At 41.5% G+C, this 27770-nt stretch overlaps 2 protein-coding genes across 2 annotated transcripts in view; one reads left to right on the forward strand and one right to left on the reverse strand.

Moving 5' to 3' along the window:
• The window catches only part of SCPEP1 (serine carboxypeptidase 1), a 30869-nt gene extending 21171 nt beyond the window's left edge, over positions 1 to 9698 (reverse strand). The window contains exons 1-3 of the mRNA XM_004377897.3: positions 9590 to 9698; positions 7655 to 7803; positions 1154 to 1243 (exon numbers count right to left, since the gene is read on the reverse strand). Coding sequence (XP_004377954.1) covers positions 1154 to 1243; positions 7655 to 7803; positions 9590 to 9665 — 315 coding nt within the window. The 5' untranslated portion in view covers positions 9666 to 9698. The remainder of the gene's footprint in view (positions 1 to 1153; positions 1244 to 7654; positions 7804 to 9589) is intronic.
• Positions 9699 to 12760: 3062 nt separating this feature from the next.
• On the forward strand, positions 12761 to 26511 carry COIL (coilin). The gene is made up of 8 exons (XM_004378105.2): positions 12761 to 13005; positions 16868 to 17981; positions 18103 to 18189; positions 18513 to 18560; positions 20367 to 20436; positions 23029 to 23117; positions 24873 to 24956; positions 25257 to 26511. The coding sequence occupies exons 1-7, from the start codon at positions 12761 to 12763 to the stop codon at positions 24954 to 24956; spliced, it is 1737 nt and encodes a 578-aa protein (XP_004378162.1). The 3' UTR covers positions 25257 to 26511.
• The last annotated feature ends 1259 nt before the right edge of the window (positions 26512 to 27770 follow it).

Here is a 27770-nt window from a genome sequence, read left to right on the forward strand (position 1 = left end):
CATGTAGAAATTTTTGAAATGGTGTTATCTTTGGCTATGTGTATTTTCACCAAAAAAAAAGGTTGAGAAGTTAAAGGGTTGACATGTTGTGGGGTTGTTAACCAATGTCATAAAACAATATGCGTACTACTGTTTCATGAGAAACTATTTGTTCTGTAAGCCTTCACCTGAAGTATGATTAAAAAAAAAAAAAAAAATTTGAGTGTTAAACTTATCTTATGACCCAGCAATTCCACTCCTAGGTGTATACCCAAGAGAAATGAAAATACATGTCCACGCAAAAACTTGCACACAAATGTTTACAGCAGCATTATTCATAACAGCCAAAATATGAAAACAACCCAAATGTCCATCAATTGATGAATGGGTAAACAAAATGTGGGATGTCCATAAATGGAATATTATTTAGCAATAAAAAGGAATGAAGCTACATGCTACACAACATGGATGAACCTTGAAAACATCATGCTAAGTGAAAGAAGCCAGTCACAAAGAACCACATGTTGTATGATTTCACTCATATGAAATGTTCAGAACAGGCAAATCTACAGAGACAGAAAGGAGATTAGTGGCTGCCTGGGGCTGGGAGTAAGGGGAGATTAGAGAGTGAAAGCTAAGGGGTATGGGTTTTTTCGGGGGTAATGAAAATGTTTTAGAACTGATTGTTGTGGTGGTTGCATAACTCTGTGAATGTACTAAAACCCACTGAATTATATACGTTAAAGAAGTGAATTATATAGCAAAGTAGGAGACAGAGGAAAGGGTCAGAAGTTGTGGTGAGAGAGTAGGACCCCAGAGTCTGAGATTTCAGAGATGGCCATCATGTGGCTAACAAGGTCTAGAGTATGGCTGCTAGAATAGGTTTCCGAAGGCAAGTGGAGAGAAAGGTCACAGGGATGGGAAACGCACGAGAGATCAGTGTGGACAAGCTGCACGAGAAATGCCACATTCTGAGCTAGAGAAGAAGCCTGTGGACACACGCCCAAGGCCTCAGTATAGCTGGGGAAGATGGACCACATGATGGTGATGGGGGGGAGGGGAACAGGGCGGCACTGCTAAATTTGTGACCCCACCCAGAGTTGGGAGGGCAGAGCGGGGCTCAGCCTCTGAGAGGCCATATTGCAGGTTCCGTTAGGGGCAATCCTCACTATACCCAGGTGGTATTTCGCGGTTGGAGATTACTGTCAAGGGGCCCAATTTCTTCAAAGTTTCCAAATCCAGTGCTGGAACCTCCTGGACCCCCCTGTGGAAAAGAAAAGAAACAAAAATAAATCTGGGGAAAGTTGTAATCAAACCTGTCTTTACAACAGATAACCACGCTCACTACAAATAGTTTTGGCAGAGTCATAGTTGTGAACAAAAGACACAACTGATCCAGTGAATCAGGGGCTTCTACGCGAATTGAACACCCTGGGTAACTACAGAGTCTCCTCTGTTTGAACGGAACAGACCTGGGCTAAGAGCCACTTGAGGGAACTTTCCTACCTCCTGATTCTCTAGTTTGGCGTTCTCCTGCCAGAGGGCTCACTTACCTTCACACCTGGAACAGACCTTAAAGAACATTTTGTCCAACTTCCCTCAGGTCAAAGATAAGCAGTAAGACTCAGAGAAGGGATGGGGCTGGCCTAGGCCACTCGGCCAATTAGGGGCTCAGCCAGGACCAGATCCTGGGCCTCATGACTCTCCACCCTACCAACCCCTCCTTGCCAGTGCTTTGAAGTGGGAAGACTCAGAGTCCTTGTGGATTGGTAAAGGACCCAGGCTGCAGGAGAGCTTAATCAAGGTGATTCTCAGGCTCCAATATGGCAGATGCAAAGTCCCAGGGTAGGAGCATTTGATGCTGTGGGCACCTACAGGGTAGGGAGAGGCAGGCTTCTGAACTGAAGCTCAGTGCTGGGTGCTGCCATGGGCAGCTCTGAAATGGCTGTGAGTGGCAGAGGTTCTGTGAGGTCTGATGGATTGAGAAATGGGAGGAGAGAAGAGAAACCAAGGGGCAAAACAGGGGCAGGAAACGGTCAGGGAAAGGCTGGTCAGCGCTTTGGTGGACAAGATCTAGGGTGCCAGCGGGCCTGGGGAGACCATGAGGAGAGCATTATCAGCTGCGGTGAAGGGACAGGCCTAGGGCCTAGAAGAAAAGGATACTGCCTCCCTGTGCACAAACAGGGCAGGAAGGGAAGGAAGGCACGCACAGATGGAAGGAAATAGCTCAGGCAAAACAGGGCAGGACAATTTGTGGAGGAAAATCTTACGGGGAAAATAAAAGACAAGGCAGAGTTGGGGTAAAGCAGTAACCTGACAACTCAAAAGGGCCCCAATAGGGAAAGACTCTTTTTATGAGACTATTTAATATTCTGAACTGGTACCAAGCTAACTATTATTAAACATGGAGACCATTAAAAAAAATAAATCAACCAACCAACCTAATCATATGCAGTTTGTAGCTTAAGATTTCCTAACACAGTGGTAAAAGTCCATGACCTAGATAGAGATGTTCATCACAGTGTTATTACAACAACAGCAAAAGTGGGGATGGAATGTGAAGATCCAGCAGCAGGGGAATAGTTAGTATATCCTGGCTCCTCTGTGGGATGGAATGTTACACTGCCATTCAGAATCACAGACTGTGAGAAACTATGTGGCAATGTGGAAAAATTAACATACTATGTAATAAATTGAAACCAAGTGGGGCACAAACAGGGATACTTCTGAGACTTAACTAAACACCTCATGGGATTGCTTTACAGGGTCTGAAGGCTTAGGGTCATAGTCTCATGGGACAACTCAGTCAATTGGCATAATATAGTACACAAACTTTATGTTCTACATCCTAGCTTGGTGAGTAGCATCTGGGGTCTTAAAAAAACTTGCGAGCAGCTGTCTAAGATACAACTATTGGTCTCTATACGTCCAGAGTAAATGAGAAAGAAGAAAATAAAAGACTCAGAAGAAACTAGTCCACAGGACTAAGAGTCTACACAAACCACAACCTCATCTACCCTGAGACCAGAAGAAATAGATGGTGCCCAGTTTCCACTACTGACCATTCTGATCAGAACACAATAGATGGATCCTGATAGAATGGGAACAAAATGTGGAACAGAACTCAAATTCTTAAAAAGTTCAGACTTACTGGACCAGTTGAGGCTGGCGGACACCCCGAGACTATCGCCCTGAGATACTCTTTAAACCTTGAACCAAAACTATTTCATGAGGTCATCTTTTAGCTAAAAACAGATTGGCTTATAAAATAAACAGTATCATCTGTGAGTACTGTGCTTCATTAAAAAATGATCTGTATGAGACCAAACAATCAACATTTACTCAAAAGCAATTCGAGAAGGCAAGGGGGCAGGGAAACTAGATTACTAGAAATGGAACAATCAGAATGGAAATAATGAGAAAGTTGACACACTGTGAAAAACGTAACCAATGCCACTGAACAAACTGTGTGGAAATTGTTAAACGGGAACCTAATTTGCTGTGTAGACTTTCACTGAAAACACAATAAAATATTTTCATTTTATATACATAAAAAACTGAAGCCAAGTTTGTATCCTTCAATGGAGGCTAAGTCCCTTTTGCCCAGTGTACTTACTGGGATAGGAGTAGGACCCAATGAAAAGGGGGAAGCTGGAAATCCTTGGGGCTCAGTCTCTGTAGGAAAACCCCACTTCCCTCTTCTGTTTTTGATAAGCCATGATGACAACAGGAGGTGATCTCCCACCCTACCCCAAAATGGCAACACAAAACTGGCTGGAGGATGCATTTGTTCTGTTTGAGAACATCCTGTTGTAAAATCTTTTTTTGCCTAGAAACTTGGGATGGGACACTGCCTCGGCTCCAAGCTACCTGTGCCTCTGAAACATGGTAAATGTGTCAGCAGACCAACTGCAATGCTTAAATCTCTGGGAAGTGCACCTAAAATAGTGCACACTGCCACTCAGAGGATGTGACCTGATTCTCAAAGATGCCCACAGAGAAGTCATTGCTCGCTTCCTTAGCAGGCTACTAAAATAGATCTCTTTTTAATCTAAATTAAATACTTTTTCCTTAATCATAATCCTTCTTCTCCTTTGGGCTTCTGGGGAAATGGAGAAGAGCAGGTTAGCGTCTGCCAGTGGACTACCTTCAAATAGCATCTTATCTCAGGGCTAACCTGACCAGAGGTCACAAACCGGATGTGTACAGGAACCAGGCAGCAGGCACCGCGATGGAGCAAAGGAAACCAGGTGGGAGCTGGGAGGCCCCAGGGAGTGCCTGCCCTGTCTGGAGCTCGGGGGACAGTGAACTCACCCCCGAGTTGCTAAACTATTTGCCCTCGAGTCCACTCTGACTCATGGTGACCCCATGTGTGTCAGAGTAGAATTGTGCTCTATAGGGTTTTCAATGGTTGAGTTTGGACGTAGATTGCCAGGATTTTCTTCTGAGGCACCCCTGGGTGGACTCACACCTCCAACCTAACACAGATGATCGTGTTAACCGTGCTAGATCTCCTAATTTTTGGAAAGAAGGAAATTTCCTGATTTTAAAATGTTGGCAGTTGATTCAATTAAACCACCTACTCTGCAGTCAACCAAAGGACAGTTTCCAACCTCTGAAATTCAGTGCTTTTCAAATTGTGTTCCTGTGAGCAGAGAAAGAGCCTCGGGGTAGCCTGGGCAAAGGGGAGGGTGGGTAGGTGGGGCTTGTGGGGCTCTGCACTTCCTCCCCCTCCCCAGCCACAGCACTTCTGTTTTTTTCTGCTTTGGCTCCCATCTGTAAGCTTTCACTTAGGGACAAAAAGTTCTGCTGGTTAAGAAAAAGTTTGAAAACCACTGAAATTCCCCAGATTAGAAAACAGAGGTCCAGAGGAGAGAAGTGTCTTCCTGTAGGTGGCAGGAAGGTGACTGGAACCCAGCTGTCCTGGCTGGCAGGCCTGGGCTTGTCCACTGCTCATCTGGCTCCAGGACCTTAGCCTCCAGCAGCACCTTGGCCTCTAGCCACCCTTCACACTTGACACAAGTTTCATGGGCTGATACACATGGGTTCTTCCGAGCCACGTTCATATCTGCACTGACAGGCTGATAGGGGCAATGGTGGTTCAGTGGTAGAATTCTCATCTTCCATGCTGGAGACCCAGGTTTGATTCCTGGCCAATGCACCTCATGCACAGCCACCACCCATCTGTCAGTGGAGGCTGCACGTTGCTGTGATCCTGAATGGGTTTCAGTGGAGCTTTTAGACTAAGACGGACCATGAAGAAAGGCCTGGTGATAAACTTCTGAAAAATCAGCCGATGAAAACCTTATGGATCACAACTGTCCGATCCCATTGTGCATGGGGTCACCGTGAGTTGGTGGCCAACTAGACAGCAGCTAACAACCCCCACCACCACCACCACTGCTGGGCTGAGCCTCACCTCCAGCCCTTGAAGGAGCCACGTGTGAAAGTCACAAGACAGAGGGACCCCTGTCCCTGCAAACTGCTCATCTGTGTTCTATCCCACAAGAAAGTCTACATCAAAGGGCCTAGGAGGCAAAGTCTGGGCACTGGGAGGGTCCTTTTCTACTGGCATTTTTGAAGGAAGTTGCACTTGCATCACATGGAGGTGATGCCCTAGATGCCCTATTTACTGGTGAGCAACCCAGAGCCCCAGCAGGGCCATGCCCACATTTTCCAGAGGTTAAAACAAGACCACACTCCTCAACCCCTCCCTAGAGACTGGTCTTCCAGGAGGGCAGGGCTATCTCTGGACAGATATTTCAGGAATACCAGGAAGGATCTTTTGCCTGCCCTCAATTCCACAAGCAGAGATCAAGATTAAAACAAGAATGCGCTCCAGGAGAGAGTAGGGCTGAAAATCCATAGTAAGATACAGAAGGCTGGTGGCAAGTCCTTTCAAAAGACTGGCTTTTTGGTGGGACTGTAAAATGGTGTAGCCATTTTGGAAAACAGTCTGGCAGTTCCTGACAAATTAAACTTAAGAGTTACTATACTAAAAAAAAAAAAAAAAAAAAAAAATCTGCTGCCGTCGAGTCGATTCTGACTCATAGCAACCCTATAGGACAGAGCAGAACCGCCTCATAAAGTTTCTAAGGCTGTAATCTTTATAAAAGCAGATAACCAGGTCTTTTCTCCTGTGGAGCTGCTAGGGGAGATCAAACTGCCAAGCTTTCAGTTAGGAGCCAAGTGTTTAACCGTTGAGCCACCACGGTTCCTCTCTCCACCAGGTATACAAAAAAAAAAACAAACCCGTTGCCGTCAAGTCCATTCGAACTCATAGCGACCCTATAGTTCAGAGTAGAACTACCCCATGGAGTTTCCAAGGAGCGGCTGGTGGATTCAAACTGCTGACTTCTGGTTGGCAGCCAACCTCTTAACCACTGTTTCACCAGGGCTCCAGAGTTACTATACGACCCAGCAAGTCCACTCCTAGGTATGAACTCAAGAGAGATGAAGGCATATGTCCACACAAAAACTTGTACATGAATGTTTACAGCAGCATCATTCAGAATAGCCAAAAGGTGGAAACAACTCAAATGGCCATCAGTGGAGGAATGAATAAACAAAATGTATACATCAGCTATAAAAGGGAATAAAGTACTGATATAAGCTCCAACTGGGATGATCCTTGAAAACATTACGTTAAGTGAAAGAAGCCAGTCACAGAAGTCCACATATTATGTGATTCCATTTATATGGAAGTCCAGAATAGGGAAATCTATAGATACAGAAAGGAGAGTAGTGATTGGTTAGAGCTGGGGGGGTGGGGAGGATAAGGAGGTGAAAGCTAAATGAGGTCATGAAAATGTTGTGAATTTGATGCAGAGATTGGTCGCACGTAAGTGTGAATATACCAAAAACCGCCTAATTGTACATTTTAAATGGGTGAATTGTATGGTATGGGAATTGTATCTCAATAAAGCTGTTTTGTTTTTTTTTTTTTAAAAAAAAAAAAAGGAGACAAAGAAATATTGAACACTAAAAAAAAATAAATAAAAGATCAATGTTCCCCAAGGGCAAGAAGTGTCAGGGTCTAGAAAAGGACTGGGAGGAGAGGGACAAAGAAAGGAAGAGTGGTCAAGAACCATGTCTTTGCTTCTGAACCTTTCAATGTGTGTATAATCAAATGTACTAGCAGGCACTTTCAGTAAGGGGTCCTGCAGCTGTCTGGAATCATATTAAGAGACCCCACCAAAAAGCTAGGACCCCTTTACTCTGTGATTTAGCCTCCTTGGCTACACCACTACTTCAGCTGGGCTCAGATGGATGTTGAACCCCTAGGCCGAGGACACCCCCAGCCGGCTGCTGGACCAATCAAATCAGGCCTTCACTGCTGAGCAACCTGCTTTGCACCCCTACCCAACAAAAAGAAGTGTCTGGTTCGTTCAGATGGTTAATGCACTTGGCTGCTAACCAAAGGGTTAGCAGTTCAAGTCCACCCAGAGGCGTCTCAGAAGAAAGGCCTGGTGATCTACTTCTGAAAAATCAGCCATTTGAAAACCGTATGGAGCACAGTTCTATTCTGACACATATGGGGTCACTATGAGTCGGAATTGATGAACGGCAACTGGTTGGTTCTGGTTACCCAGCCAGGAGTCCTTAGGAACAAGAAAAGTGATAAGTGGGGGAAACCTGACCCCAACCCCAGTGCAGGCAGCAAAGCCACTTTTACCTGAAGCCACATGACCAGGGGCAGTTCCGAGAAGTTCTTGCAGGGGTTGGTGGCATAATAGAGCCACCAGAACATGTGGGCATCCTTGCGGACTGTCACATAATCCCATACTTCCTTGCCCTCTTCCGTGGGCCAGCTGAGGACAGCTCCTGAAACAGAAGCACAATTGGATTTCCCTGAAGAAATGTCTAATGTCCAGGTAAATTCCAAGCCTGGTACATGTGGCCATGCTGGGTCAGAGACGAGCTGTCTTAATTACATTTTAGGTGATTTAAATCCACTGCTGTCCAGTCGATTCCAACTCATAGTGACCCTAAAGGACAGAACAGAACTGCTCCGTACAGTTTCCAAGGCTGTAAATCTTTACAAGAGCAGAGTGCCACATCTTTCTCCTGCTGAGTGGCTGGTGGGTTCGAACCATACTTAAATCCTGTAACTTCAATTCCCCTTAGTTAACTTTTCTATCATCTGCAAGCCATTTATCAGAAAAGAGTAGGTTAAATATATTTTCTATCTCACCTTTTGCTAAACCAACAACTTCCAAGTTACAGTTTTTTTTTTCTCTCAAAAGCTACTCTGTAGATAAAAAAAGAGGCTGACGTTAAAAGGTGATGGGAAGTAATCTCATGTTACCTGTATAATTAAAAGTTACCGAAAATGTGTGTCTGTGTGAGAGAATAGCCAAGTAGGCATCTTCTAGCTACATCTGTAATGTTTTAGCCACATGTACAACGTTTTAGCTGTCGTGTTTTGCTCTCTTGGCCACTTTCTGATTTTTGCAACCTCCGTTCTTACTTTTCTGCCTTCTACTTTCTCTAGTGTCAAATTTCAAGCCTCTGGCAAGTAAAAGAACAAAAACTGGTTCCAATAGAGAAGAGATGGGATAGATGAGGAAGAGATAATGTTGTATTGTCAATCGTAAGAACGGAGGTTGCAAAAATCAGAAAGAGGCCAAGAGAGCAAAACACAACGGCTAAAACGTTGTACATGTGGCTAAAACATTACAGATGTGGCTAGAAGATGCCTACTTGGCCACTCTCTGTCACACACATACATTTTAGGTAACTTTCAACACGAGATTACAGTCTCCTTGAAAATGACAGATAAGGATCCGGTCACTTTTGACCCCACCCCTGCACTCCTCCCTTCCCTGGCAGTGACCACTGTTAAAATTTGGGGGACAACATATTTTACATCATTTCTCAGACACAAGCTGAAGGGCCAAATGATCTCTATTTTACGAAAGAGAAAACGAGAACTATTAAGCAACTTGCCTAAGGTCACAAGACAAGTTTGTGGCCAGTTCAAACTCTCAGTTCTTGATCCAGACCAGGAGACATTTTTGTGAGCCATTAAGAGTGAAAAACGTCAAAAGCAGTTTGCAAGTCATCATTTTAAAAAGAATTTATTTTTGCCAAAAAATACCACAGTGCCAGGAGATATTACCTTGTCTGTTCTTATCAAATAGAGGGGAAAAGGCCTTATCTAAATGAAAGATTTCATTCGTGGTAAGACTTTGTCTTTTGACCACGTTTTAGCGCAAAATAAAGACATTATAACCTCATTTAGTAGTCATATCAGGAAAAGGAGGTGGAAACCTCAAGATCGTGGAAACCTCATTGATCAGCAGTTTCCACAAATAATACATTACTGTACAACGGCTTCTACTAGGCATAGGGAGGAAGGGAGGCAACCCTGAGCACAGAATACGGTAGAAAAAGCACTTTGAATTAAACAAACAAAAAAACGGGGGGGGGGGGGGAGTTCAAAATCAATATAATTACACAAGGTAAGACCAGGGAAAAAGAGATTTGTTTTCAAAAGCACAAGCCCACTAACAAACTCTCCTCATCCCTGCAGAGAGAAGGAAACTCTCCTCATCCCTGCAGAGAAAAGGCAGCACCAGCCACTGATGAAACTTGTGCCAGAACGTACCTCCGTTAAGGCTGAGCAGCAGCAGCAGCAGCAGCAGCAGGCGCGGGACGGGGTAAGAACACCGCCCCAGCTCCATGATGAATGCCGTGCAGCAGCATCAGCAACAGGCTGGACCCGGCGCCCCATCACGTGAGGGTGGTGGGCGGGGCCTGAGCCTGGGCGGATCGGAGGCGGAGCCTGGGGGATCGAATGCGGAGTCTGGGCGGGCCAGGGGTGGGGCCTGGGCGGGCCAGGGGTGGGGCCTGGGCGGGCCAGGGGTGGGGCCTGGGCGGGCCAGGGGTGGGGCCTGGGCGGAGTGGCTGGCCGCGTCTCGCGCGCCCTCTGCCGGGCGGCCGATCTGCATCCTTGCAATGGCGCTCGGGTTATTCTTGTCGGACCACGTAGTTCTTTGTGGTTTTGGGGAAAGGACCATGAGGAGGGGCTGAATTTCCGAGGCGTTTAGTACAGTACATTTGAGATGGGTTTGGGTGCGTAGGTTTGGTTTGTGTCACCAGGCTGAGAGGCTACTGAGGAATAACTGCAAGAACGTCCTTTCTGCCCCGCCCGCCTCTTTTTTCCCCAACAAAAGGCCTAAAATTTCAGAAACTGCGGCATCTGCCCCAAATCATATTAAAGCCTGACTCAGCTGTTAGTTGGAAAGTATGATCCCATTTTCAGAGATTTCCTTTTTAAATTCCTTTTCTTTGTAAATTACGTATGTTACGGACATTTTAGAAATTAAAAATATTTCAGATTACACATAATCATTGTTGACATTTGGATTTTTTTCTAGTCTTTTTATTTCTTTTTTAAAACACGATAATAAAAATACTCTTTTTAAAAAAAATCTTGATAGTTTATCATCGACACTATTTTGTGTTACATTGTCAGGACAGTTATTTTAAAGAGGGAAGAAGGGCTTGGGAGGAGAAAGGGAGGAAAAGTGGATGGCTGAGATGTGTGTGTGTGTGTGTGTGTGTGTGTCCGAAGGCTAATTTTATCTTTAAGGGGTACTGAATAACTCGCCTCAGTGAGCTAGGAAACAAAATACAGCCCAGGCTGTATGAGGTCAGATTACTTCTAAATACTACCTTAAAAGTACTGTGTGATGCTCAACGATGTATGTCATTAGGGAATTGCAAATTAAAATAACAATGAGATATCACTACACACCTATATTGTTAGTTGTTAGATGCCTTGGAGTCAATGTCCACTCATAGCAACCCCATGTAACAGAGTAAAACTTCCCTGTAGGATTTTTTAGGCTGTAATCTTTACGTGAGCAGACTGTCAGATCCTTCTTCCACAGAGCTGCTGGGTGGGTTCAAACTCCTAACTTTTCAGTTAGGAGCACCATACCTTTGCACCATCAGTGCTCCTTACAGGACTCTGTGTGTGTGTGTGTGTGTGTGTGTGTGTGTGTGTGTGTGTGCTTTAGATGAAGTTTTACAGTTTTACAGAGTAAATTATTTTCTCACTGAACAATTAATACACATATTGTTTTGTGACATCGGTTGCCAACCCCATGACGTGTCAACACTTGCCCCCTCTTGACCGTGGGTTCCCTATTACCAGCTTTCCTGTCCCCTCCTGCCTTCTTGTCCTTGCCCCTGGGCTGGTGTGCCCATTTAGTGTCATTTTGTATGAGCCTATTGAATCTTTGGCTGAAGGGTGAACCTCCAGAGTGACTTCAGTACTGAGTTAAAAGGGTGTCCTGGGGCCATACTCTTGGGGTTTCTCTAGTCTCTGTCAGACCCAGTAAGTCTGGTCTTTTCTGTTTGTTTAAAATTTTGTTCTCCATTTTTCTCCAGCTCTGTCTGGGACCCGCTATTGTGATCTCTTGCAGATTAGTCAGTGGTTGTAGCCAGGCACCATCTTGTTGTGCTGGACTCAGTCTAGCGGAGGCTGTGGTAGTTGGATTACCACCTTAATCCTTTAGACTAATCTTTCCCTTGTGTCTTTGGTTTTCTTCATTCTCCCTTGCTCCAGATGGGGTGAGACCAGTAGAGTATCTTAGATGACTGCTTTCAAAAGCTTTCAAGACCCCAGACACTGCTCACCAAAGTAGGATGTAGAACATTTTCTTTATAAACTATGTTATGCCAGTTGAGCTATATGTTCCTCGAGACCATGGTCCCCAGCCCTCAGCCCAGTAATTCGGTCCCCCAGGGAGTTTGGATGTCTCTATGGAGCTTCCATGACCTTGCCTTGGTCAAGTTGTGCTGGCTTCCCCAGTATTGTGCACCGTCTTACCCTTCACCAAAGTTACCACTTACCAACAGGATGTTTTGAAGGCAATGAAACTATTCTGTATGATACTGTAATGGTGGACACTGACATTACATATTTACCATATATATATATGCATACGTACATATATGTGTGTGTGTATATATATATATACATATATATACGGATCCCTGGTGACACAGTGGTTAAGAGCATTAGATTACAGGAAAATAAAACTTCCTTTTTAAAAAAATTTCCATGTACCTACTGACTACCAGGAGCCCTGATGGCTGAGTGGTTAAGCGCTCAGCTGCTAACCAAAGGGTAGACAGTTTGAGTCCACCAGCCGCTCCTTGGAAACCCTGTGGGGCAGTTCTACTTTGTCCTATAGGCTCACTATGAGTTGGAACTGACTCGAGGGCAATGGATTTGGATACCTTTTAAAGAGTGGTTCAGTGGTTTTATTTAAATATGCCACTATTCACAATATGCTAGGAATTACACCTTTTGCAACTCTTTTTGATGAAAAATCTTGATACTAAATGCTCGTTGGAAACCCTGTGGAGCAGTCTAGTCTGTCCTCTAGGGTCGCTATGAGTTGGAATCGACTCAATGGCAATGGGTTTGTTTTTTAGAATTCTTTTAGGTATATGAGGGAATATCTTAGAAGACTACTGCTTAGAAGAAGTGCTTGTTTTTCCAGATATTTGTCTAAAATCGTACTTGGCATCGTGATCGGTAGGAGAGAAATAAAGGCATTTTATTTACACTTTAACTTGGCCCTGTCGTGAATGAAATTGAATCGAATCAACCAAGGTCTGCCTTCTTGCAATTCACGAAGCCTGTAGTAGCCACGTGCCACCAACAGGTGGCACTCGTTAAAGGCTCCAGGGATCGGGTCGCCCGAGCACGCCTCACCGTAGCGCTGTGGTATCTTTCGGCTTCCGTTGAGCGCCGAGTAAGATGGCAGCCCCCGAGACGGTTAGACTACGGCTTCAATTTGACTACCCGCCGCCAGTCACCCCGGACTGCACTGTCTTCTGGCTTCTTGTCGACTTGAGCAGATGCCGAGTTGTCACAGATCTTATTAGTCTCGTCCGCCAGCGCTTTGGCTTCAGCTCTGGGGCCTTCCTAGGCCTCTACCTGGATGGGGGGCTCCTGCCCCCCGGCGAGAGCGCGCGCCTGGTGCGAGACAACGATTGCCTCAGGTGTGCGGTGGGTCGGGGGACGGGCCAGGGACGCGCCTGCGCACGCTCGGGGGCGTGAGGACCTGGGGGAAAGCTGGAGACCCCGGAGTGGGTGGGAGGTTGGGGGAGTGGGGCTGGGAGCTTGTGGAAGCGTTGCTGTTAAAAATGCAGATTCGTGAACCCCGGAGATTCTACTTGGTCCAGTCATATACGGTGCTCAGGAATTCTGCATTTTAACGACCATCCCTCCCCGGGATGCTTCTGATGTAGGTGGTTGGAGAACCAAACTTGGAAAAACACTGATCTAGTGTATGGGCAAGGCCCGTGTTTCTTTCAACCTTGATTTAACAAGCCCTCCCTCACTTAGCCAAGCACGGTGCACCTGATGCAGACGTGCCTGAGACCTGGCCTTCCCCTTGGCAGATATCAGGGTCTGGTGCAGGAGATGCAAGTAAACAGAGAGGAACAGTTACGTTTTCATAACGTCCAGGTTGTCCAACCGTAGTTTACCTGCCGTATTCCCTGAGACTTCTGGTAGATGTCATTCTGTGTCGCACCTGGGTGTTTTGGAGTTCACTGAAGTAGGCGTTTGTGTCCTTTAGGTTTGTGAATTGAGAAAACACAAAGTACTTTTAAATGTGCTTTTGGAAATTTTGTACAATGATACTGAGGTGAGCATCGAGGAGCAATTTTTGTGTGAATTGACCATATGTGGTTGATTTCTCTCAATAAAATGGTGAGACATGATCATTACAGTTGAGATTCATATCTTGGACTCATTTATTGGAGGCCTTTTTAATATATCTAAAGCTTCAGCTGCATTGAATTGATTCCAGAGACGTGGACCAGCCTACTTCTCTTCCTTGCTCTTGGTTGTTGTTAAGTATTCCTACCTGCCCCCCCGCCCCCCGCATGTCAGGTTCATAAGATTTCTTCAGAGCATCAGAGAATTTAATTTGGAATAGTTGCTATGTCTTTGAGTGTGTGTCTTTCTCTTAAATCGAGAACAATATGTTTTATTAATAGTGTTCAACTGTTGCTAATGATAATTTGAAGCAGTGTAAATTTCTAAAAGAGTTTTCCTTTTTATTAACTGTGAAATAGATTTTCATTCTCCCTGCAATTCAGGGACTTTTTTAATTGCAAAGATTGTGTCCCCTCCTATTAAGTTTGCTTTCCGAACTGTCCACTGCCTGATGAATTAATAACTTCCCTCTAGATAACTACATTTATACTTAAATTAATGAATCATCTGGGAATTACATTCTTTATATATAATTAAGTTAACAGTGTCAAAAAGAAACCACGAAAGCTGTTACAAAAATAAATACAATACAGTGGCAGGTGAAACTCCTCCAGAGTGCTTCAAATGCACAATTGCATATGGCAGTAAATACCTCTGCAGCTGCCTTTCATGGTAAACAGGGCAGACCTCAGGAAAAAAAAAGGAATTTGGAAAAATATTGTTTATTTGCTTTTGTTGTTTCATGCCCCCAATCATTCTCTGCCTTCTCGCAAACTCACTTTGGGTCTATAGCAGAAAGCATAGTCACTGTTCTCAAAAGTACCTAATATTGTTGAAATAGACCAAAATAACTAGTTTCATGCTTCTGTATATTATCTTCTTTTGTGATGCAGGCAATTAGACTGAATAGTTAGACTGTAATATACTGCTAAGTGCAGACAATGATTGAGAAGGGAGAGATCGGCGTGGAAAATGGCCAGGGGCTTCAACAGTACCTTAAAGGATGAGTAGGAAATGTTGGATCGCCAAAGCACCATTGTGGAGGCAAGAGCTTGCCTGACTTGGTAAAAAGACAAGTCTGACTTGCAGAAGGATTCTATTGGGACTACTGAGAGAAATTTAATTAGGAAAAGTGGAGCCAGATTACACATTTTTAGCCTGAGGAACTGAATTTGATGCAGCATTTTGAGGCTGGAGGCTTGAGAGACATCTCTGTACTTACGTGGGGCCACCGTTTCCTCACAGCCTTAAGCCCCTGAATTTTGACTTCATCAGCTCCCAAGCTGCTGACACTGAGCTCTTGAAGGTGACATCCAGCTCTCCTGGAAGGAGGAAGTACTCCCATTTGCTTAGGGAGATCTCTCTGTTGAAGAATCATTCTGTAAGGAAACAAAGTGCATTCTCTCTTCCCTCGCTCTTTGGACCCTCTGTGGCATTTGGTACCTGATTTAATGTTAGAGATGGGTTCTTTTTTCATATTGTAGTAACTAGTGGCGCCTTGGATATGCAGCCAAGCCCTGGTGAAATGTCTGAGGGCTGGCAGTGGGAGTTAAGAGGGCAAAGTATCTGAACCAGGCTGAGGACAATTTGGTGTCCTGAAAATTTGAGTGCCAGAGAAGAGACTTGCCATTAAAGTTGCCTGGTTCTAGGTTTCTTGAGACTAAATATTATTTCACAGTGTGCCAATGGTTTCTGGGCTACAAAATATTGGCTCCTGCTCTCTGTCTCATATGGAAGAGCATGTTTGCCTAATGCCAATGAGCAGTGAACAGAGACCAATTAAGTTAGACCTTGGCTGCTTTAATTTCCGAAACATTTGTAGTCCCTTCACATCGTTTTATTTTAAAAAGAAAAAAAAGCTTGTAGTTAAAAAAAATTGTACTTCAAAATAGTTCGAAATAAAAAGTCCTTCATTTCTCTTCTCATAATGTTTCTCCCACACTCCACTCTCCAGAAGTATCTTCAATTAGGTTTGGAGTACATCTTTCTAGTTTCTTTTTATACAGATGCAGACATACATATTTATACTTTTCTTTTTAATTAATGATTTTTTTTTTATATTTTATTGTACTTCAGGTGAAGGCTTACAGAACAAATAGTTTCTCATGAAACAGTAGTACACATGTTGTTTTATGTTTAATTAATGATTTTTTAGAGCAGTTTTATATTTACAGAAAGATTAAGCAGATAGTACAGAAATCCCATATGCCTCTTTACCCTCTCACATACTGTTTCCTCTATTATTAACATCTTGTGTTAGTGTAGTACCTGTGTTCCAATTGATGACCCAAAGTTGATGTATTATTATTAACTAAATACTTACACTTTTTAAATACAAATGTCATCATAACATACATATTGTTCTGCACCTTACTTTTTTCCATAACATATCATGGGTATCTTTCATTTCACTATTCTAAATATATAATAGTTCATTCGAGAACTATGATTATTGTCGTTATCCTCATTTTAGGGTCCTGCACATTTTAGGATTAGCTATTGCCATTTCATGGAGGAACAGAATTGTTTCCTGTAGTGAAATATTTTGGATGAAGCATCGTGGAATTTTATAGATGGCTCTGACCACACCAGAAAACATAAATTGTTTAGTATTAAATTGAAACAAAATAAAACCATTTGATTTTCAAAAAAGGAGTCTACATTTCAAAATAAAAATGAGTACTCAGCATTATCACCTTTTGGAGTAGGCAACATAATATAATAGAAAGATTGTGAGCTTTGAAGTTAGACAAACTGCGTTTGAATCCCATTACTGCTACTTATCAGCTGTGGGTCTTGGGCACGTTACTTGTCTGAACAGTAATTTTGTGATCTATAAGATGAAAGACCTACTTTGTGATCTGTAAGAAAGGTGATGTTTATATTAAAGAAAACACATAGAAGATGTTTGGGATGCAGTGGATATTCAATAAATAAAACTAGTCAGTTGAAAGTTGACCATAAGTGCCATGTAGGCCATTTTGTCAAAAAGATTCTTTTGTCCTTAAGCAATTTGACAATTTTTCATTGACTGATGGTAATGGCAGTTTACAGAATCACCTCCGTATATAAATAACTACATCTTGCGACGTGCTTCTGAATTACTCACTCTAGCTATCTCTCTTGTTCTTTCGGCAGAGTTAAATTAGAAGAGAGTGGAGTTACTGAGAGTTCTCTAATAGCCAGTAATGGTGACAGTACTACTGTATTACCTAGAAAAACAAAGAAGCGGGCATTTAAGTTGGAGGAGGATGAAGAAGATGAACTAGGTTACAAATATTCAAGGAAGCATTGGAAGAAGCAAGAGAACAACAACAATAATGAGAAGACCCTGGATCTGGAACCAAAAGCTGTCATAGATCAGAACGTGAGGAAAAAAAACAAGAGGAAAAACAAAGCAACATGTGAAGTAGAGGGTGATGATGCAGAAGAGACCAGAAGAAAATCACCAAAGAAAAAGGAGAAAGGTGAATGTAAAAGACAGATAAAGAATCCCAAGCCTCCTAAAGCACAGACAGTGAAAGAGTGGACCGTCCAGAACTGTAGTCCTCCAAAAGGTTCGCCTGGTAGAAACAGCCTTGTTAAAGCCAAAAAGAAAGGTGGGATAGGCATTTGTACAAAAGATAGCCCTAGTTCCTCCTCAGAGTCTGAGTCTTCTCACGAGTCAACCAGTGATGGTCTCAGCAATGTTGTTTTAGAGGTCAGAAAGTCCTCAGAGAAAGTATCAACTGAGTTATCAAAGGAAGGACCCTCTGCGAAAAACACAACTACAAACAAACTGCTTACAAAAACTAGCTTCAGTCTTTCCCCCATCAAGGGCAAGGCAGCGAAAACATCATCTTCTAGTTCAGACTCCAGTTCAGAGTCAGATGACCAGAGCACAATGTCACAGAGACCCGCGGAGCGTGCTGCAGGTTGCTTAAAGACAGTGGGCCTCTTAGCAGGAAGAGGTTTTCCAGGGCCAGGGTCATCGGCACAGACTCCAAGTGCTACTGGATGGAAGCATTCTGATTCAAATGGTGGCAGACAAGCTCCTGGTCCTCCTCCCAACTTGTCTCTCCCCACCAGTGTGGGAAGAGGATTGGGTAGAGGAGAGGACCTTCTTTCTTGGAAAGGAGCTAGGGGTCGGGGAATGCGAGGGAGAGGGAGAGGGCGAGGGCAAACCATTCCCTGTGTTTTAAATAGAAACAATGAATATCAGAAGCAGCAGCAATTAAATGAAGTGATAACAAACTCATCTACTGTTATCCAGGTAAGTATTGTTTATCTCCTCACCTTTACCTTCCACCTGGTGTAGTGTGTCTGGAGTCGATTTCATGGGTTCAGACTTTCTCACCAGTAACAAAGTCACATGACTAATACTGTCTTTTCAGAATCCCGTAGAGATACACAAGAAGGACTATAGTATGTTACCACAGTTAGCAGCTGCCCCTCAAGTTGGAGAAAAGATTGCATTTAAGGTATGTGTAAAAACAACAACAGCTACAGCAAAAAAGGTTAATTTTCCCTCCAAATAAACTTACTTAGCCAGTAAGGTTAAATAGATTTAATATATAAATTAAATGATAAATATGTATTAATATATAAATTGAATTTCGTAGAGGGGCAGTTGATATTTTCACTGGAACCCCTGCTTTGCTGCAGGTTCATGGTAAGGTCCCCAGAGTGATGGAGGTGGGCACCCCAACACAACGTGTTTCCTCATGGCTGGGCGGGAGGAGCCGTGGGAATGTGTGAATTTAAGAGGGACTTGTATATTTATGTATTTTAAAATTGTTTTTAGCTTTTGGAACTAACATCTGATTACTCTCCTGATGTCTCTGATTATAAGGTATGGCTGTTTATTTAAAAATAATTGAGTTGTCAGTGTATAGAAGAAACTGAAATCATATTTAATGCTACTTTTATGGGTAACCTAGATTTTTTTTTTGAGTAAGTAATGTCATAAAGTAAAAAATAAAAACATTAAGATATAAACTCTCTAATCATATCTCCCAGTGTTATTTTCCTCACACTTGGGAAGACTGTTGAATGAGAATGATGAGCTTAATCTTTTTTTAGTCACTTTTTCCTAATCAGCTTAGAAGCACAGACTTATCTGAGTACCTCCCCACACCATGATCCTAAACTTTGAAAGAATATAATATATACCTTTCAGCCAGAAAATTTGATTTTCGTCATAGGAATCCATTTTACATATTTATGAATTATTACTGGTTTTTACGCTCTAATACGAGCCCTGGTGTCGCAGTGGTTAAAGCGCTCAGCTACGGACCAAAAGGTCAGCAGTTTGAACCCACCAGCCGCTCCTTGAGAGAAAGATGTGGCAGTCTGCTCTCATAAAGATTTACGGCCTTAGAAACTCTATGGGGCAGTTCTACTTTGTCCTATAGTGTCTCTGTGAGTCGGAATTGACTAAACACCAGCGGGTTTGGTTTTGGTTTTGGATGTTCAAATGTGGTTTCTTTTGCATTGTTGGTTAACTACAGGTAATTCCCATATATCATCCTTAGAATTTACTCACTTAATGTCTGTGTGGGACTTCATGTTAGCACATGAGCTTTATCACAATTCAGTAAAAGCTTGACTCAATCAAAGGGATCACAGAATTACATATTTCCTTCCCTTTTCCACCTATTCACAATTTTTTTGAAAATCTTATTCAAATATATACGTTCTTTTTATGGTGAATACTGTGATGGTCAGTCCTCAGTTGAATAATACAGCATCCTAGCATATTATTTTCCTCCTCCTTTTCTCTTCATCAGTCACTTTTGGTAACCTAGTGTACTTGTATAACCTGTACTTTTCTTATAGTCCTTCAGATTGGTGTCTACCGTTTATGATTTAAATGTAACTGTTTTGCCTTTGGGAGTCCCTGGGTGGTACGAACTGTTAACAGGCTCAGCTGCTAACCAAAAGGTTGGAGGTTTGAGTCTACCCAGAGGCAGCTCAGAAGAAAGGCCTGGTGATCTACTTCCAAAAAATTAGCCATTAAACACCCAATGACACACATGGAGTTTCCATGAGTTGGAATTGATTTAATGGCAACTGATTATTTTGCCTTTGAGAGAATTTCTATATATTCAAATAGAGGGTTTATCCGTCCACATGTTTATTTTTAAGTTTTTTTTATTTTTTGAAGTTTTTTTTTTTTTTTTGTACTTCAGGTGAAGGCTTACAGAACAAATAGTTTCTCATGAAACAGAAGTACACATGTTGTTTTATGACATTGGTTAACAACCCCACAACATATCAACCCTCTAACTTCTCAACCTTTTTTTTTTTTGGTGAAAATACACATAGCCAAAGATACACCATTTCAAAAATTTCTACATGCACAGTTCAGTGACATTGACTATGCTCTTCGAATTGTGCTGTTATTCTCACTTAAGATGAATGCTTACAGAGCAAAATAGTTTCTCATTTAACAGTTACTACAAATGCTGCCCTATGACCACATGTTTATTTTTATTTCCCCTACATGTTGATTTATTTTTAAATTTTTTTATTGAAATAAAATTCACACAACATAAAATTCACCTTTTTAACCATTCGAAAGTGTATATTTCAGTGGTTTTTTAGTATATTCACAACAGACATGTTGATTTTTGACTTGGACTTTTATTTTTGAAAGGAAGGAAAAATATTAAGCCACAATCCAGAGACCCAGCAAGTTGATATAGAAATCCTTTCATCTTTACCTGGTAAGTCTTTTAGAAAAGTGTTTGAAAATATAGGCTTTTCATATCTACAGTGGTTTCTCAACAGCTTCATGCACAGGAGGCACTCTCTTCACTGGCCCCATGATTAACTGGTGCCCTCCACTCCCTCTGCCAGCCCGCTGCCGCTCTGGGGCCTGCACTCCTGTTCCCGAGAGTGGAATTGTGTGTCTACTGAGAGCCTGTTGGATTTGTTCCCAAAGCTGTTAGGCTAGTAGTTCTTATTACTATAATTATGTAATTTCATAAATTATATAAACTGATGTAAATTGATTGCAAGAAAAGAATTATGTCTATGAAACCTAAGTTGAATGCTCACTCAGAAGTGTTGATAAAAAATTGCTGTTGAATTATGTGTGAGCAGATCAGCTGTAAAAGGGGAAAATTGTGTAAAAATCTAGGAGAACTCTGCACTCAGATTCCCTTGCAAATTTCTGCATTCTTGCATCACTTTAAAAAACCAAAACTGGAAATTGTGGCAACTACAGATAATAGATTAAGAGTATGGTTTATAAAAGACAGGCATCTCTGATCAGTGGTCTTATACACATAGAACTACTCAGTCGTATTTTAAAAGATTGGCAAGTGAACATACTTTTGAGTGTTAAGTCAAAATGTCTGAAGTGTTTGAGTATACACACTCTCTTACACACATTATTGTTTTAAATGGTTCCTCCTTTATTCCTGAGTAACTCTACCCATGATGGGTTCTGAAAGCCTGGAATAAGAGATCTTTACTGTATATGACTGAATTCTGGACTGTGTTTTAGAGATCCCTGGCCAGAGAGCAGGGGAGGTCTCTTTTTCTTTGGCAGACCCTAAAGCAATTAATTTTTTTCTTTTTGTTTTTAAATAAGCTAGTGAGTAGAAGATTTGAAACTCCAATAGGCAGAAACCAATCAAAAGGTTTTTCAACAAATTCTCTTCATGATATTAAGTAAAAAATTAGATATATTGGTTTTCCAGCTTCTGATTAGGTTTTATTTGTAGAAATCCTTCTTCTTAGGAGTAGTGAACTGAGACGTTTGTCTGTGGTCTGGCTCCGTGGACACAGCTTGATTACTTCTTGTCAGATGATTGGCAGTAATGACATCCAATTAGAACTTTTCTTCTTTAGGGCACCAAGAAATTCCTTTACTTGTTCCCTAATAGAAATTCAGGCGGTCTTTGCTTTGCATGGTTCCAATATGCATGAATTTTAGTTACTGTGATTTAGTTAAATAATACCAGTCCCCCAACAACATAGTTCAAATTTCAGTCACCATGGTATGTTAACGTGAGTAATTGAATAAAGTACTGCTAACTCTTCAGCCCACAAATCACTACATAAACAACAGATGCACATCGTGATCACTGACCAATCACAGCACTTCTTTCAATGTCTGTCAGTGATTGGTCACTGCGCATCTGTTACTCAGTTTATGCACAGACAGCAGAGCTTATAGTTGTGTTGCCTTCTTGTCTCTTAGTGATAAACCCACATGACATTTTACAAAATTGAAAGAGGGAATAATTGAAAGGGAGAATGATCAACAAAGATGAAAGCTCAGCAAAGAAACAAAAAGGGATAATGTTGGAATTGAAATTCGAATTGAATCTAAATGGAGTTTAGAAGAAATAGCTAACTGTGGGAATGCTGACACTGCTGTTTGTGTGAACTTATTGACATAAATGAGGAAAGTGGTTGTGACGAAAAGAATGACGATGTCTCAGAGGAAGTTACGCTAGCAAAACACATTAAAGAAACTTGGTGAGATAGTTCATGACATTAAAAGTGCAAAGGATAAAATGTTGGAAGCTGATCCAAATTTAAAAAAGAGGATGACAGTTTTCCAAGGCATAGAATAATAGATGCTTGCTGTGTAGTGTAAGTTATATAACAAGAAGGCAAGCATTGTTCAAATACCCTTGATAAGGTTTTTACTAAGAAGTAAAACACTTTAGTTCTCAGTGTTTCTAATGGTTTAAATTGCAGTATCCTCTGTAAATATTAGTTTTCCTATTTTTTTTTAATTTCCCTATACAGTAAAATTTTTTAATGTTTTGCCAAAAAAAAGGTTGTAGAACAATTATGCTAATTTTTCTCATTAATTATTTAGGTTGCTTTGCATAGTCCTTTTTACATTCTCACACTACCATGCAAAACGAGGACTGCCTGTATCATTAAGTAGTAAGCATGTATAATTTCTGAGGACAGAGCAAGATGTAAGAATTTTGCAGAATGTTTTATATTATTCATCCTTGTTGAAACATAGAAGTTGTCTTTTGAGATTAAAGTAGCTGAGGCCTTGTGGTTCCATATTCTAGGAGTAGGGTACTAGTGACAGTTTATCAAGCTCATTTCTTTCCAATGATGGAAAGATCACCTCTGGCAAATAGCCAAGAAGCCCCCGTCTGCTAATCCAGGGTTTTCTAAGGGTCTTCTGAGCACTGCCTGCTTTCAGGTACATACCCAGCCTTCATGTCGATTAACCATTTGTTTGTGGTTGTTTTTCTAATGGTATAAATTCCCTGTAGAGGAACATTTTAATTACTGGAAATGACTTACTGTCTCTCCTCCTTACCTTCTGGTTTTAGCCGTGAAAGAACCTGGAAAATTTGATTTGGTTTATCACAATGAAAATGGAACTGAGGTGGTGGAGTATGCTGTGACTCAGGAGAAGAGGGTAGGCTGGCTTCTTACGACTGCTCGATCATACATTCTCTCTCGACTAATTACCTGTGGTCTGGAAGGTGACACTGCAACTTCCTGAACTGCCTGTATTAAAACCATAAAGGATCTAGGCCCTGAGGGACTCTGGTCTGCCTAAGAGGTGGCAGACTAATACCCAATGCCAAACTAAGGCCCTGTCTTGGGCCTTAAAGAGCCTACATGGCAAGATGCACAAATAGCAAACTCTTGTTTAAGAATGTAGAGAGTTGCTTTAATGGGAGGATTTTTATAGGCTTCCAAGAGAAAAGAGTAGCATATTTTTAAAGCTTTTCATTGAAGTGTACATTCATAAAAGTACACATATCATAAGTGTACAACTTGGACGATTTTCACAAATGAACATAGCCACGTAACCACCCAGATCAAGAAAAAATAGAACATTAAAAGCCTCCCAGAAGCCCTTTTTATGCCCCCTTCTTGTCACTAACACCCCCCCCCCGCCATGTTACCAATGTTCTGACTTGTAACAGCATCATTTTGAAGAAGGACATAAATGACAGTTCTATCCTTGACTTTGTTTAAATCCTTAAATTGTCATTTTAGAAAGTATTATATATGGTTTAGACCGTTTTTAGGCACCCCTGACTGCCGCAGTTGCTGCCGTGCCTGGCTCGTTAGGTTGTGCTAGCATTAAAGTAAATAGAATTTATGTTTAAGAAAATGCTTTCTGTTTAGGTCTTATATATTTGAAATGTTAATGGATATTATTCTGTAAGTTTCAGTGTTGCAAACTTACATTTTATCTAAAATGCAAACTTGCAGAAATCCTAACCAGACTGTATGTTTTATTTCGTCTAGGCTATATGACTCTTGAGGATCTATTCCCAAAACACATTTTTAGTGTTTGTATTAAGATCAGTAGATTTTCCAGATATGTGCATCCCCACTTTTTAATTGAAATATATCCCTGGAAACTGCATTGGAAAATTAAACCTTGGAGGCTTTCCTCTTTGGCCTATTAATAAACAGAGACCTGAAGTACAGTAGAAAGCCTGTAATTACCTTGTCTTGACACTAGATGGCCTTCATTTTTCATCCAGAAAGCCAAGGGTTAGAATTTGCTTTCTCTTTGTAAAATGTGAAATGCCTCCTGTATTTAGGCAGCATAGGATCAGAACTACAGAGCTACTAAAAAAGACATCAGCAATCTGGCGATACCCTATCTGGTTCTAACTCCCAAGAGGTCTGCGAGCTGCCTCTCCACCAGGGGTTTGTTGGGGCATGTCCTTCTGACCGTTTTGTACCCTGTTTCCCCCATCCCTTGTTCTAAATCAAAGAAAGATGAAATATTTTTAATGTAAAATTTAGCTGCATTTTAGGTAAATGAGTTCTTATGCCTTAATTTAACTCATTTTATTCTAGGACTCAACTATACTAGTTCTTCAACCATTCCATTCTGCACAAATAGAAATTTACTTGACTAAAGATTTTAACTTTCTAAGAGGAGCCCTGGTGGTGCAGTGGTTAAGAGCTTGGCTGCTACCTGAAAGATTGGCAGTTCAAACTCACCAGCTGCTCTGAGGAGAACGATTTGGCAGTTTACTTCCGTAAAGATTTACAGCCTTAGAAACCGTATGGGGCAGTTCTACTCTGTCCTGTAGGGTTGCTATGCGTCGGAATTAGCCTTGATGGCAGTGGGTTTGGTTTTGGTTTTGGATGTGACTTCAAAATGAAGTCTCTAAATTGAGTATTTTATATTTTTCCTCAGATCACTGTGTTTTGGAGAGAATTGATTGATCCAAGACTAATTGTTGAATCTGCAAGTAACACATCAAGCACAGAACTTGCCTGAGTATGACCTCTCCACCTCATAGTTTATAAATGTCTTGTTTGTGAAAGTGACTATAATCTGAACTTTTTTAAAAAAGACAATTTGAAAATTGTATGCATTTTTTGTTATCTTCACCTTACTGCATAGGAAAAAAATCTACCTCATCATTTAAAATAACATGGGTGTTTGTTTTGTAGACTTTTTTTTTTTTCTGGTTTAACGTCAGTAGCAAAGTTTAAATATGACATTCCCTGCAGGCATCATTACATACTAATATGTATGGTTTCTTCTCTCTTTTTGTTTTTTCTGGCCATCAAGTAGCAACCGTCAGTAGGAGTCTATAATACCAAGTACAAGAAAGCGCTGCACATCTTGTCTCATGAAGTTATATTAAGTAACACTTTTAAATGTTAAGGCATGTTACTTGACCTAATTTTTTTAACATTTGAATTGTTCCATTTAATGTGGAACATCTTCTAAATTTCAAGTATTTTATACTTGCAATTGTCAAGAGTTAATAGGTGGTTGGATTTGTTGAAGGCACCAAGTTAAGGAATCCTGATCACATTTTTCTCAACTTTAAAATTAAGGATTCTGAGGGCCCTTTGTAGAGCTGTGAAGATAATATTTCGTGTACGTGCCTGAGGAAGAACTGGTGCTCTACTTGGGTGAGAAGGGTGTATTTACTATGAGCTTCAGTCCAGGGAATGTGTTACTTGTCAGAAGATCCCGAGCACCTGGCTGAGCATGCTGGAGTCAGGATCTTGAACAAAAACGTCCTCTTCTGTTCTTATTCAACACAAAGCTAAAATGGCTAAATATATACTGTGAAAATTGCTTTCTTCTAACAAAACATCAGATCCCTCCTTCAGCTTTGCAAATTTTTGAATAAAATCATATTGAACTAAACTTACATGCTGAGTCATCATGTTTAGTTGAGTATTGCAAATCTACTTGTTTTACAATAATGCAAGAGATTCCAATTTTCTGTAACAAGAAGATTTGCCTTGACTAAAGCGTTTGATCTCCAGAGTATGGGCCAATGGAGTTCATCAGATCCGGGAGGCTTTGGGCCAGTGAAGATGCTGTCCAGTTTTAATTTGCATGACATTGATGTGTATCAGAATGTGGCTGTATTGATTTGTAATGAGAAGTATTACTTCAAAAAGAGTGAGATTGATGTGAATGATGGATCTTGGCACTGGGGCTCTTGCGTAAAAACCAAAACCAAACCCATTGCTGTTGAGTCGATTCCGACTCATAGTGACCACATGGGGTTTCCAGGGAGCCACTGGTGGATTTGAACTGCCAACCTTTTGGTTAGAAGCTGTAGCTCTTAGCACACTCTTTTTCCAGGGTTTGGGAAACATATTAAGATAACTAATAAACATTGACTAGAACAAAGGAAGTGTTGACCTCAGTGTGTGTTTTCCTTAAATGGTAATCAGCTCATGAGTCACCTCTTTGCTCTGTAGTGGTGTTTTTCACACTAGAAGGAGAAAGGTCATAAAATCAATTTGGTGGGTCATGACCAGCTTTTTTAAGAATGAAATACAATAGAAGGATAGTGCACCACATCCAATAAATTAAATTTGCTTTAGGAAACTTTTGTTTCATCTGCAGATAGCCATGTGTGTACTGGATCACCAAGTAAAATATAAATATATTTCTTACTGCTTGAAATAGGGATATTATTGTCATGTTACCCTCAGACTTGGAAACTCTAAACTCTACCATTTACCCCAGAGTGAGATAGAAAAAGAGGGGAGATGAAAACAAAGGTACTGAGCTAGAAGTACATGTTGCTGTTGTTGTTAGGTGCCATCCAGTCTGTTCTGACTCACCGTGACCCTGTGTACAACAGAACAAAACACTGCCCAGTCCTGCACCATCTTCACAATCTTTGCGATGCTTGAGCCCATTGTTGCAGCCACTGTGTCAATCCATCTTGTTGAGGATCTTCCTCTTTTTCGCTGACCCTCCACTTTACCAAACATGATGTCCTTCTCCAGGGACTGGTCTCTCCTGATAACATGTCCAAACTACATGAGACAAAGTCCCGCCATCCTTGCTTCTAAGGAGCATTCTGGCTGTACTTCTTCCAAGACAGATATGTTTGTTCTTCTGGCAGTCCATGTTATATTCAGTATTCTTTGCCAACACCATAATTTAAAGGCATCAATTCTTCTTCGGGCTTCCTTATTCATTTTCCAGCTTTCGAATGCATGTGAGGTGATTGAAAATACCATGGCTTGGGTCAGGTGCACCTCAGTCCTCAAAGTGACATGCTTGCTTTTCAACACTTTAACGAGGTCTTTTTGCAGCAGATGTGCCCAATGCAATGCGTTGTTTGATTTCTTGACTGCTACTTTCATGGGGCATTGATTGTGGATCCAAGTAAAATGAAATCCTTGACAACTTCAGTATTTTCTCTGTTTATGATTATGTTGCTTATTGGTCCAGTTGTGAGGATTTTTGTTTTCGTTTTGTAGAGATAACAATCCGTACTGAAGGCTATAGTCTTTGATCTTCATCAGTAAGTGCTTCAAGTCCTCTTCACTTTCAGCAAGCAAGGTTACGCCCTCTTCATATTGCAGGTTGTTAATGACTTTTCCTCCAGTCCCAATGCCACATCCTTCATATAGTCCAGCTTCTCCGATCGTTTGCTCAGCATACAGATTGAGTATGGTGAAAGGATATAACGCCGACGCACAACTTTCCTGATTTTAAACCACACATTCAGTTATTGCCTTGTTCTGTTTGAATGACTACCTCTTGGTCTATGGACAGGTTTCAAATGAGCACAATTAAATGTTCTGGAATTTCCATTCTTCA

Source organism: Trichechus manatus, unplaced genomic scaffold (genome assembly GCF_000243295.1).
Source record: "Trichechus manatus latirostris isolate Lorelei unplaced genomic scaffold, TriManLat1.0 scaffold00054, whole genome shotgun sequence".
NCBI classification, from domain to species: Eukaryota; Metazoa; Chordata; class Mammalia; order Sirenia; family Trichechidae; genus Trichechus; species Trichechus manatus.

Excerpts from the sequence above, each read along its gene's own strand:
- COIL (XM_004378105.2), top strand. The coding sequence starts at position 12,761 with ATGGCAGCCCCCGAGACGGTTAGACTACGGCTTCAATTTGACTACCCG. Across the intron at positions 13,006-16,867 it reads CGAGACAACGATTGCCTCAG|AGTTAAATTAGAAGAGAGTG; the intron begins GTGTGCGGTGGG and ends TTCTTTCGGCAG. Across the intron at positions 18,561-20,366 it reads CTGATGTCTCTGATTATAAG|GAAGGAAAAATATTAAGCCA; the intron begins GTATGGCTGTTT and ends TATTTTTGAAAG.